Source organism: Nicotiana tabacum, chromosome 8 (assembly GCF_000715075.1).
Source record: "Nicotiana tabacum cultivar K326 chromosome 8, ASM71507v2, whole genome shotgun sequence".
NCBI classification, from domain to species: domain Eukaryota; kingdom Viridiplantae; phylum Streptophyta; class Magnoliopsida; order Solanales; family Solanaceae; genus Nicotiana; species Nicotiana tabacum.
This window is the reverse complement of record NC_134087.1, coordinates 191,514,004-191,527,276: the sequence shown is the minus strand read 5'-3', so window position 1 is coordinate 191,527,276 and position 13,273 is coordinate 191,514,004. Positions and strand designations below refer to the sequence as shown.

General features: G+C 31.2%; 1 protein-coding gene across 1 annotated transcript; it reads right to left on the bottom strand.

Moving 5' to 3' along the window:
* Positions 1–3,820: 3,820 nt before the first annotated feature.
* LOC107759988 (peroxidase 3-like) lies at positions 3,821–5,341 on the bottom strand. Its single transcript, XM_016578006.2, has 4 exons — positions 5,077–5,341; positions 4,754–4,951; positions 4,508–4,670; positions 3,821–4,327 (listed from the first exon to the last, which is right to left on the bottom strand). The coding sequence occupies exons 1-4, from the start codon at positions 5,284–5,286 to the stop codon at positions 3,912–3,914; spliced, it is 987 nt and encodes a 328-aa protein (XP_016433492.1). The 5' UTR covers positions 5,287–5,341; the 3' UTR covers positions 3,821–3,911.
* Between the last annotated feature and the right edge of the window lie 7,932 nt (positions 5,342–13,273).

The window sequence follows — 13,273 nt, the reverse complement described above, 5'->3', positions numbered from 1 at the left end:
TAGTTGGTATGAAATTCTTTTCTTTTCTCTTTTTATCTTTCTTATAAAGAAAAAAAGTGTAACTTTTTATGATAACAAATATTTCTGAAATACTGGTGATAACAGTGGGAGACAATTTACTTGAAACAGGTAGAAAAAATAGTTAATAAACAAATGTCTGACATGTTTTATAAGCTTGATATTAAGTAATTCGAATATCAAGTTTAGTAGCATTGACCTTTTTATAAATTATTTGCTTTCAAATGCAGCAGGAGAATATACAACCCACCCCCTCGGCCCCTTGGAAATTAGTATGGTTCTAATCATATATGCTACCATTTGGAGGCGATAGCGTCTAAGATTTAAAGTTTATAGATTCTGAATTTAAAGTTCATAAGTTCTGAAATTTATTATATATACATATTTAGTGATTTCTCAGTACATATATAGAGTTTGGAGTCATATCATATACACGCAGAAATGCACAATATAAGCCACATTAATTATCACACAGTATTAAGTTGAAAGATGGACAGTTAATGTGCCTCCAAATAAAATACACGTGTAAAATTATTGGATTCACGTAAACACATAATTAATACTAATATAAATTCACCATTGCCAGACCCCGTAAACTTTGATAGAAATTTTATATATTTATATATGTATACCTTGAAAATGATTAATTTAAATAACTTGACATCTTGAATACTAAAACCTTTAGGGTCACCGATTGAGCAGAATACTAGTGTCCCGGTTGAGTTAAAATCCTAGGTCCACATCTAATCCAACGTTCATTTTTTTTTACACGATTGCACATCCGAATTGAATTGGTAAAGCGAGATGAAAACCACCATTGATTATTATTTCAATCCTTCAAATCCAAGAGCATGGTTGAATAAGAGGGCATGTTGGACCATACTAATTGTGTAGTGGGTACTAATCCTAATTCAATGCTCTCTTCTTCTTTTTTTTCAATTTGATTTATTTTTCAACATTGCTTAGCCCATTAAAACTGGTAAAATATGCTGATATACATGGACGAAATAAGAAGACAAATAAACTCAGGATTGAAACCAGAAAGTGACTAATATAATACAGATTCAAGTTAGTAACCCTTGAAGTGTTGAGTCCTATAATTAAGTCTTGCTTAGCTATAAAATAAATAGTATATTTGAAGATTAATATAATAAAGCTGTTGATACAAAGAACGCGCTGTTTAGGTAGTGCGTATGGATAGAGTAGAGCCGGTGTATTATTCCTTTAGTTGTCAGTTAGTTATATATGCTAATTATTTCTTTTGGCTATAAACAATTTAGTTTGTAAGCGTAGACATCGAAATTTTAATGAATTAAGCTCATACGATATTTGGACTAAATTCAAGATACTACAAAGCGAATCTTGTACTAGGAGTATATTAGGGCTGCTTGGAGGCTACTACTTTTACCTAACTCTAGATAACTCATATAAAACAGGTTACATATTTCCTTAAAAAAGAATCTTAAAAATTGAGATCATCTCGAAATTCCGTAAATTCATGGAATATTCACAAAGATCAAAGACATCAAATATTGTCTTTCACAAAGCTGCAGACGTGATTTTCTTCATTTTCATGGAGATCAAACATTCCTGGAAAACAATTTAAATCTAGGAAGAATCAAGGGAACAAACAGAATTGTACCCACAAAGATTCATCAATAAAAATTATTTCTTTTCATATATTTTTGTGATTGCAGTTAATTTTTAGCACTTAAAAATTTATTGCCAATAATAAATTTTGTTAAGTTTCAAAGATTAACACATGCGTTTTTACTAACTCTCTCAGATGCGGATTCAAAATATGAACATTATGAGTTTGAGTTCGGAACTCTACCACAGTCATTTGATTTATTGGATTCAAAATTGTTATTTATATTTACTTAGTAAATTTTTTAGCATAAATACAAAATTTAAGTCTATTAAAGTTATTGAATTTGGATGAACTTATATATAAAGCACTACATCCGTCTCTGTTCTTTCTCACGCACACATCACCTTTGGCTGATAGGAGAAAAATGAAAATCTCAAATTTTTCTGTCAAATACATTAGGGGAATCTGCAAATCACTCCCTTGGTCCCGTGTAAACAAGTTTCTCCACTCGAGCTAGTTTTTTTGGTTGAGTTAGGTCCTAAATCATAATTAAAAAGAGGGCTTGTTAGACCATAATAATTGTGTATTAAACCAATTTAATTAGATGATGTTGGATAGAGTTGAGGAAAAAATTATTCACTAACTTCCTATTCTTCAATTGGGTGGTTACGGATGTTAGGCCTGATTCTCGTTATTCTTATATCGTCCAAAACTAGCTAGTTTGTTCTCCAATTGAGTAGTTACTGATAGAAAATTGTAAAAATAGTAACCATGCTATCACTTATAGGGTGGTTGTATACAATATAATCAGCGTTTGTAAAAGTATTAAAAAAAATAATCACCACTTAAAAACACGGCAAATTAGGAAAAAAGTCACATGAACTCTAAGAAAATTTGATTTGATGTATGTACTGTCATAAAGTTTTAAACTTATACAAGTAAAATACATTCATTGTGTTCTGATCACAAGCATGTGAAAAAATATCTTCGCCGTATGATACTTACTAGGCGTTTGGACATATTTTTTTTAAAAAAAAAAATAGTTTTTGAAAAAACTCATCTTCAAAAAATCTCAAAAAACTTACAATTTTCATGGACAAACACATTTTTAAAACAAAAAATCGGAAAAAAAAATATTATGGACAAACGTGTAGATATTCGAAATGTCATTTTTGAATTACTCGAGACCAATCATACTAATGTATCTAACACTTGCACCTTTTTATTTTTTCCACTTTTTCCCCTGTCTTATTCTTCGTTCTCAAAAGTATAGTCACCTATCAAACAAAAACTCTCCAATACAATTATTTTTCTATCGCTTCTTTAAGTTATAATTATGTTTCAATTACTTTATAAATGCTGATTATATTTCAATCGACAACTTTAAAAATTGATATCTGAAAAATCATCCAAGAAAATTCCAAGGGGTTGCTTTTGGAGTTTTGGATTTAAAAGATTATGCTGCTTATATTCTCGCTTCTAGCACATGTTTCTACCTTTCCAAATCTCCTTTATATAATTTACTAAGTCATCATCGCGAAGATTGAATGAAAGTGACAAAGACAAAGATACTTAACATGACAAAATTACAAAAGTCAACTTTCTTACTTTTATCAATATATAATAATTCAATAGAAACTATATTTATACTATGTTTCAATTTTTTTGAACATTTTCCGAGGTCAAATTGACAAATTTTTTATGGGAATTCAGATATAGATTCTTTAGTTTTTTAAAATAAAAATTTATAAGTACTATATATAAGTTACAATAGTTAACAATTCAAAATATTTAAAAATTATTTACAAAAAATATACTCAAAGAAAACTTATATAGGTTTATTCTTACTGAAATAGAGGGAGTAAGTATTTTATGCCAATAGCTCTCGTTAATCGTTTAACAATAACAGAGAGTATTGTTCACTTTGGAACTTCTTAATTACTTGATTATTCTTTAAAAAAAAAGAGGATAAAACCCATGGAAATTTTTTAATGTTCGAAAACTTTAAGAAGAAAAGATCAACTTTTCAGGAATCATTTTGTTTTTCTGTTTCTTTTTTTCTTCTTCTTCTTTAATTTTAATGTAAACAACTTGAAATTAAGCAGTAGGTTATTGAGACAGTACCATCTTTGTTTTATTATCAAGAAAAACCATACAGTTACAAAAATAGTAAAAAATAGATACAAAAGAAAACAAGATACATGTACCTCAAATCATTCACGCTGTCACACAACACACATAAATACAAAATACAAAATGATTGAAACTTGGTACCAAAGAAATTATAGAGAATTTTACCCTATTAATTCACAAATGCACATTGCTTTCTAATTTCACCATTAGAACCTGTCTTCACTTCAATTCTTCCCATTTTTTCCATGGCTTGAGCAAATTCAGCATAGAACTCTTTGAGTGATCCTTTTACAAGTTGGTTGATGTATGATTTTGTCGTAGAACTTGTTGTTAAGGCTGCATCAGATTGGAATAAACCTCTCCTCTTGAGTAAAAGCTTGAAGTAACTAAGATCAAATGTCCTGAAACTACCAGGGTCCATCTCAACTATTGTTGTATTGTCATTAATGGATTTGCATTTCTTGGCCTTAAGATTGGCCGCGTATTCACTGTCCAGAGATGGATCTTGAGTATCAAAAGTTCCAGTGAAATTGTACAGACGTGAGGAAAATGATGGGCAATGAGAAACTCCAATAGTGTGAGCACCTGAAACATGTTAAAATATAGTAAATAAAAGCCGGCTAACTTTTCAATGAGATGGCCACACAATTCAGCATGACAGCATAGACAGAGATCCTAAGATCAAGTCTCACCGCCATCTATTAATACAGCCTATATATATACATGTGGACTAGAAAAATTAAAAGAGTATGTATTTTGACTTACCAGACAATAGGACTAAGTCTTTTAGATCAAGACCCTTCTTGGCAAAAGATGACTGAAGTCTGGTGAAGTTACTAGTTGGAGCTGGAATGTCTGCTAAGGCTTCTGATGCATTTGATATTCTTCCATCTCTTCTACCCGTTGGAACATTCCAATATGGACCTCCCTATTAATATGCCAAGAAAAGGATTAATCAGAATAGAAAATGGTGCTAGAATTTGAGAATTATTTATTCAATATTTTGCTTACTGTTACAACTACAGAGTCCCTAGCAACCAAGGCAACAATATCAGCACAAGAGACAACTCCGGGGCATTCTGCTTCCACTATTTTCTTCACACCATCAATGAAGGAGAATCCTCTCAGTGTTTGATTTGGGATTGCCACTTTTTCGGTCTGATTTCCTGTACTCTTTGTGGAATTCAGCAGCACAGAAGCATCACAACCCTGCCAATACAACAATAACAATTACGTGTCAATCAGTAAAAATTTGGGTCAGTTATATAAATCATCATTCATGTCACGCTACTTAAGTCCGTCTCAATTCAATTACGATAAATGTATATACTTACCCTGACAAAGCAATCATGAAATTGCATTCTGAGTAAGGCAGCTGCAAGAGACGGAGCGTTAGGAATGTGCTTCTGGACATAGTCTTGAATAATCTTCTCTGCTTTTGGGCAACTCTTGCTATAGAAGTTGAGTTGTAACTGGCCATGGCTAGACCCTAGGATTCCTACAAAAATCAATACTAGAAAACCCACAGAACTATATGTAGCCATTTTGGAATATAATGCTACTTAGTTTTCAAAGAGATCTCTTGTTTTGTTGTGTTTCTGTACTCAAACAGCATGCATTAGAGCTAATTTATAGGCACTTTGTTTGTTTGATCTAACTAACATGTGTTTATTTTACTACCATTTATCTTTTTCTTCTTTCTTTCTTAAATTTTTTAATGCAATAGAAAATTCATTAGTTATAGTCTATCTCTATTGCACTTGCTCAGTCACATCGATCATATATATCATAATCACGTTGACCAATCAACCTTCCCAATAATGAAGCAACCAATTATTTGGGCTTATAATCATCTTTCCTGTCTTTTCTTTTTCAAAAAATTTGCCATGACATGCATCAACGTTGAATAGTACTAACTCAATAGGTATATAACATTACATGTAGCAGAGACAGATCTATGATTTAAGCTCCATGAATTCAATCTTTAAAGTTTTTAACATTGAATCCGTTGTACGTATTTTTAAAATTATGGATTCATATCTACTATGCAGTTTTTTTGAATTTTTATACGTAGCTTTATGTTTTGCGTCGAAAACACTGGGTTCAGATGAAACCGCTTGTAACGCGATATCCACCTCTACCTGCTCCTGGAGTATATCTATCATGTATGTTCGTAATGGTGCATGTGAAGTCCAAGTACTTTTAACAAACAGGAACAAATACCTGCTACTTTAGCAGCCAGGACAGCTCAAATATATAGATGCTCATGGCATATCCTAGTTTATTAATCAAGTCTCCAACCTGTTTTGCTACTTGTTCTATTTCATATATATTCAGTGAGATGCAGTCTTCGATATAGATAGAAGAAAGGAGGAACCAAGTAAGAACAAATTTTCTTTATATAAATTTTTGAGATATTAATTGTATACTTGGAAATGCAATACTTGCCCATGAAAATAAACATGTTGAGAAACAAAATGTGTTTGTGAAAAATAATTTGTAGCACTCATAGCTACAGTCCTAACTCGATTATTTCCTAATAATTTTTGTACCTCACAAGCCACATTAATTAGTTGGCCAACACTCACTCGACCTTGAACCACCGGAGCATTACAAATATTCGGTATATTGCCCCGGGGAAAGGCTACATTTAGTGCCGGACCGATGATTAATTTGTCAACGCGCCCAGGTTTCTTTTTTCAAGCACGGAAACCCCAGAACCAGAAGTAGTAGGATTGATTCTATAATAATAAAATAAATAAATATACCGAAATATTTTTGCAAAAATTATCGAATCAAAATAAATATCCGCTAGCACGTCGATTGCTTAATTCAATAAAATGAGAATTAACACTCGATTTCGTTGGCACCATGCAATTGAACCAATTCAATTGTTTGCCCTTTGAAGATCTGGTTAGCTGCATTCTTCTTCACTATTTGACTTGGGATATATAAATAACAGACAACTAAAGGAATAACCACTACTAGAAATTCGGTCAAAAGCGACCACAAAAAGCGACCAAAGTTGGTCGCTTATAGGCCTAAAAGCGACCAAAAAGCGACCAAACATGCCTGGTCGCAATATTGTTGGTCCCTTTATTTTAGGGACCAGAGTTGGTCGCTAATTAGTGACCAACTTTGGTCTCTAAGGTAAAAGGACCAAATATTCTGATTTTGACTTTAGTGACCAACTTTGGTCGCTATATTAATTTAATAATATAAATTTGGCGACCAAAGTTGGTCTCTACATATGAAATACGTTGTTTTTAATTTATCATTAATCATTAGAAAGCGACCAACTTTGGTCTCTAATCCAAATATTATATTTTAAAATCTGGACAATAAAGACCAAACTTGGTCGCTAAATTCAAGAATTTAATTATTTTTTTTAAAGATAAGTGACCAACATTGGTCGCTATATTTCCAGAAATTGTATTTTTTTTAATAGAAATCTGGGCAGGTAGCGACCAAGGTTGGTCGCTATTGCCCAGAAAATTATTTTTTTTATAGTGAAATGCGACCAAATAGAGACCAAAGTTGGTCGCTTTTCTTGGTATATTTTTGACAGAAACTGCCTGTTTTGGCAGCTACACCACCTGCCAGCTTACCAAACATCCTAAACAGGCATTTTATGCCAGCAACAACAACAACAACTATTAAAAGCAACAATTAATAGAACTAACACATTAAGCTAACAAAACTAAGTTAACGCTTATTACAAGCCCATTCGAACTAAAAAGAACTAACACAATAGAACTAAATATTTTTGTCTAGTTCAAAGTATATAAAGTACTCAAGGAGTGTTCTTTCATCATCCTCGTCCGAAAGTTGGATTGCCTCGCCCGATTCATTAGGTGGTTGACTGCGTATGAATTCTCCCACGTCAGCTGCATGTGAAGCGAACCTATATGAAAAATTATATATATTGAATTAGTATTTCAAAATTTATATAAAAGTAAATCAAAATACTTAATGAAAAGTAAAAAACTTACATATATATAGTCGAGGTTCGACCCTCCTTTCTGAATCAGTCTCTTTCTTCTTCTTTACAATACGAGTTTCATTGAATAGCTCATTTTGCTTCATTGGCATCATAAAGCTATCTGGTGGCTTTGGTGATTATCCTCGTGGTACTATTACTCGGGATGAACTTGGATACAGAGAATAACTTGGATACAGTACCTGACAGGGTGTGTCTTTGATCAATTGTTGATCTCTATAGCTACAATGATAATGAGAAGGCAACGACATGTGTTTCAAAATAGTGATGGTATAGGTAGGATTTAACATTTCCTAAGTAGATAAAAGAGGTTATAGAGGAATTCTCTACTTCACTTTCCAAGAGGAAAAGAAGTTTGATTGATAGTGACAACGTTGATGAAGACGGAATATTTTTCCGTTGGTCATGACAGTTCCCATAAAGCGGGGATCATAAGACTCTATGATGACAAAGATTATAGGAAGTTTTGTTCTAAACTTTCTTCCAAGTCTGATCCGTACAAGCTTAATATGATATTGGTGATATTTCTTCGGATTCAGACAATGATTTGACCGACAAAAGTATGGAAATGCTCTTAAAAAGAATTAAAGGTAAAATGTTTTTCTTGGTAGAGAAGGATGCTGAAAAGATTTTACCTTTAATTCTTTTGAAGAGCATTTCCATACTTTTGTCGGTCAAATCATTGTCTGAATCCGAAGAAATATCACTACTATCACATTAAGCTTGTTCGGATCAGACTTGAAAGAAAATGTAGAACAAAACTTCCTATAATCTATGTCATCATAGAGTCTTATGATCCCTATTCTATGGGAACTGCCATGACCAACGGAACACATTCCGTCTTCATCAACCTTGTCACTCTCAATTAAACTTCTTTTCCATATGGAAAATGAAGTACAGAATTACTCTATAAGCTATTCTTTTATCTACTTAGAAAATACTAAATTCCATTCCGTCTTCATCACTATTTGAAACACATGCCATTGCCTTCTCATCATCATTGTCGCTAATGAGAAGAACAATTAAAGGCACACTTTGCCAGGTACTGTGTCTTAGTTATTCTTGGTGGAAGTTCTATTGCTTGTCTAATAACGTCATCAACCTCTTCTAATAATCCTCTGGCAATCTAAAATTCCAAAACATAAACTAAAAGTTCAATTCATATCCTAAACCTTCAATTCATATCCACAAAAGTTCAAGTCATATCCTAAAGGTTCAACTCATATCGTAAAAAGTTCAAGTCATATCGTAAAATTTCAATTTATATCGTACAAGTTCAATTCACAAGAACAAAACCTAAAAACTAAAAGTTCATCAATTCTTATCCTACGAGTTTAAACATAAACTAAAAGTTCAATTTATATCCTAAAGGTTCAATTCATATCCACAAAAGTTCAAGTCATATCCTAAAATTTCTATTTATATCCTAAAAATTCAACTCATATCCTAAAAGTTTCAATTTATATCCTACAAGTTTAATTCACAAGAACAAAACCTAAAAACTAAAAGTTATATTCATATCCTACGAGTTTAAACATAAACTAAAAGTTCAAGTCATATCCTAAAGGTTCAATACATATGCTAAAGGTTCAATTTATTTCCTAAAAGTTCAACTCATATCCTAAAAGTTTCAATTCATATCCTAAAAAGTTCAAGTCATACATAAAAGCTTCAATTTATATCCTACAAGTTCAATTCACAAGAACAAAACCTAAAAACTAAAAGTTATATTCATATCTTACGAGTTTAAACATAAACTAAAACATCAAGTCATATCCTAAAGGTTCAATACATATCCCAAAGGTTCAATTTATTTCCTAAAAGTTCAACTCATATCCTAAAAGTTTCAACTCATATCGTAAAAAGCTCAAGTCATACATAAAAACTTCAATTTATATCGTATATTTGTATCATACGAGTTTAAACTTAAACTAAAAGTTCAAATTTATATCCTAAAAGTGGGCGACTCGTTGTACTCAAACAAGAGCCACGCAACGATTCGCTTAAGGCCTTAAACATTAACATTGTCTTGAACTTTAAGAGAAAATCCAAATATACTATCATGTGTCTATATTAAATATCTACCTATAAACTAATCAAGATTAAACTAAAAGTTCAATTTATACCCTAATATATATCTACCTATGAATCAAGTCTTTGACGTTAAATTAGTATCTATTGCTTACTAAAATATTGAAGGAGAAATACTCAATAAAGCCTAGCCTAAATATTCAATCCATACCCTAAACCCTAGATTTCTATAAAATGTTAAATAATGATAAATATAATCTAAACTCTAGGTTTCTATAAAATACAATGTTAAATAATCAATTGAAACACTAATTCTAGGTTGAAACAATAAACAATTGAAACACTAATTGAAACCCTAGGTTTGTAATTCTAACCTTGAATTTTTAGGAGGTGGAGAAGGAGAGACGCAACAGCGGCAGAGGCGACGGCGACGACAACGACGGCAGCTGAGCGGTGGTCGTTGGTGGCGTAGGTGGGGCCTGGTGGTGGGAGTTGGAAGGGGGGTGGGGTTTGAGTGTGAGAGAGAAAAGAGGGATTTTGGGAATTTTTTAGAAAGAATGGGAGGGGATCCCGGTTTTGAGAGTTATGTAATTAAAATAGCGACCAACGTTGGTCGCTATTTTGGTGGGTAAAACAGTTTTGAATTTTTAGACATAGCGACCAACTTTGGTCGCTATATTCTGACCGTTTGACCAAAATAGCGACCAAAGTTGGTCGCTATTTCAAAAAATATATATATATATAAGCTATATTCGATACGGTATTACCTCATACACTTATACTTAGTGCATAGTATAGCGTTAGTACACTTATACTTAGTGCATAATATAGCGTAAGTATATATATTGTATATATATAAGCTGTATTCGATACGGTATTACCTCATACACTTATACTTAGTGCATAGTATAGCGTAAGTACATATATTATATATATATAAGCTGTATTCGATACGGTATTACCTAGTACACTTATACTTAGTGCATAATATAGCGTAAGTATATATATTGTATATATATATATATATATATATATATATATATATATATATATATATATATATATATATATATTATATAATATATATATATAAGCTATATTCGATACGGTATTACCTCATACACTTATACTTAGTGCATAGTATAGCGTAAGTACATATATTATATATATATAAGCTATATTCGATACGGTATTACCTCATACACTTATACTTAGTGCATAGTATAGCGTAAGTACATATATTATATATATATAAGTTGTATTCGATACGGTATTACCTAGTACACTTATACTTAGTGCATAATATAGCGTAAGTATATATATTGTATATATATAAGCTGTATTCGATACGGTATTACCTCATACACTTATACTTAGTGCATAGTATAGCGTAAGTACATATATTATATATATATAAGCTGTATTCGATACGGTATTACCTAGTACACTTATACTTAGTGCATAATATAGCGTAAGTATATATATTGTATATATATAAGCTGTATTCGATACGGTATTACCTCATACACTTATAGTTAGTGCATAGTATAGCGTAAGTACATATATATTATATATATATAAGCTATATTCGATACGGTATTACCTAATACACTTATACTTAGTGCATAGTATAGCGTAAGTATATATATATTGTATATATATAAGCTGTATTCGATACGGTATTACCTAATACACTTATAGTTAGTGCATAGTATAGCGTAAGTACATATTATATATATATATAAGCTGTATTCTATATATATATATATATAAGCTGTATTCGATACGGTATTACCTCATACACTTATACTTAGTGCATAGTATAGCGTGAGTACATATATTATATATATATATAAGCTATATTCGATACGGTATTACCTCATACACTTATACTTAGTGCATAGTATAGCGTAAGTACATATATTATATATATAAGCTGTATTCGATACGGTATTACCTCATACACTTATACTTAGTGCATATTATAGCGTAAGTACATACATACATATATATATATATATATATATATAAGTACATATTATATATATATATATATAAGCTGTATTCGATACGGTATTACCTAATACACTTATAGTTAGTGCATAGTATAGCGTAAGTACATATATTATATATATATATATATATATATATATATATATATATAAGTTGTATTCGATACGGTATTACCTCATACACTTATACTTAGTGTATAGTATAGCGTAAGTACATATATTATATATATAAGCTGTATTCGATACGTTATTACCTCATACACTTATACTTAGTGCATAGTATAGCGTAAGTACATATATTGTATATGTAGACACACACGCCCGCTTCGTAGTATTATTCATCCCTTGTATTACAAAATTATTAACGACTTACATTTATATTATTTACATAGTAAACACAAAAGTAATTTTTAAATTTGACCATATAGAGACCAACTTTGGTCGTTAACTTTAAATGAATTTAATTTAGCGACCAAAGTTGGTCACTAAATGTACATGAATTTAAATTAGAGACCAAATTTGGTCACTAAAATTTAATCAGATTTATTTATATTTTATATAATATTTAAATTAATAATAAAAATTGTTAAACGTTAGAACTGGGTCCCACATTGGCGACCAACTTTGGTCGCTAAATTTTGAATTATATTTATTTATATTTTATAAATTTTTTACATAAATATATATTTATTAAAATATTATAACTGGGTCCCACTTTAGCGACCAAAGTTGGTCGCTATCTTCTTATCCTTCAGTTAGCGACCAACTTTGGTCGCAAGTTTTAAATTATATATATTTATATTTTATAAGTTTTATAAAATAATAATAAAATTATTAAAAAAAATTGTGTGGGTCCCACTTTTGCGACCAACATTGGTCGCTAAACTCTGTATCTTTGACCAAGCAAGTCTGACCAGTCCAGTCAACAGTTTGACTAAATTTGCGTCCAAATAGCGACCAACTATGGTCGCTAAATTATTTCAAATATTTTTTTTTATTATTTTCGGTAGTTTGGCGACCAACTTTGGTCGCAAAAGACCAAATTTGGTCGCCAATATTTGGTCGCTTTTTGGCCGAATTCTAGTAGTGAACATACCAACTCAGCTCTATCCGTATATACTACCTAAACAGCGCGTTCTTTATATTACAGCGCTATCTTCAAATATTTAAGTTGTACTTAAACCAAGAACTTTATCATAGAACTCTACAGTACTTAAGCTGCATATTGTTTCTTAACTTCAGTATGTATTATAGTCGATCACAGTTTTATTTTTCCAAATTTTAACTTGATAGAGTTGTAATTCTAGAACTCCTCTACTATGCTCCCTTTTTCGGTGTGAGATCTTTTGGAGAAACTCACGCAGATTTGGCTCAAACGAATAATAATACACTTTTGGTTGCCGTGATTATGAAAATATTTCCGGTACAAAAGTCGGTATCATCATTTTATTTTGGGAAAATGCATAAGTACCCCCTCAACGTATGACC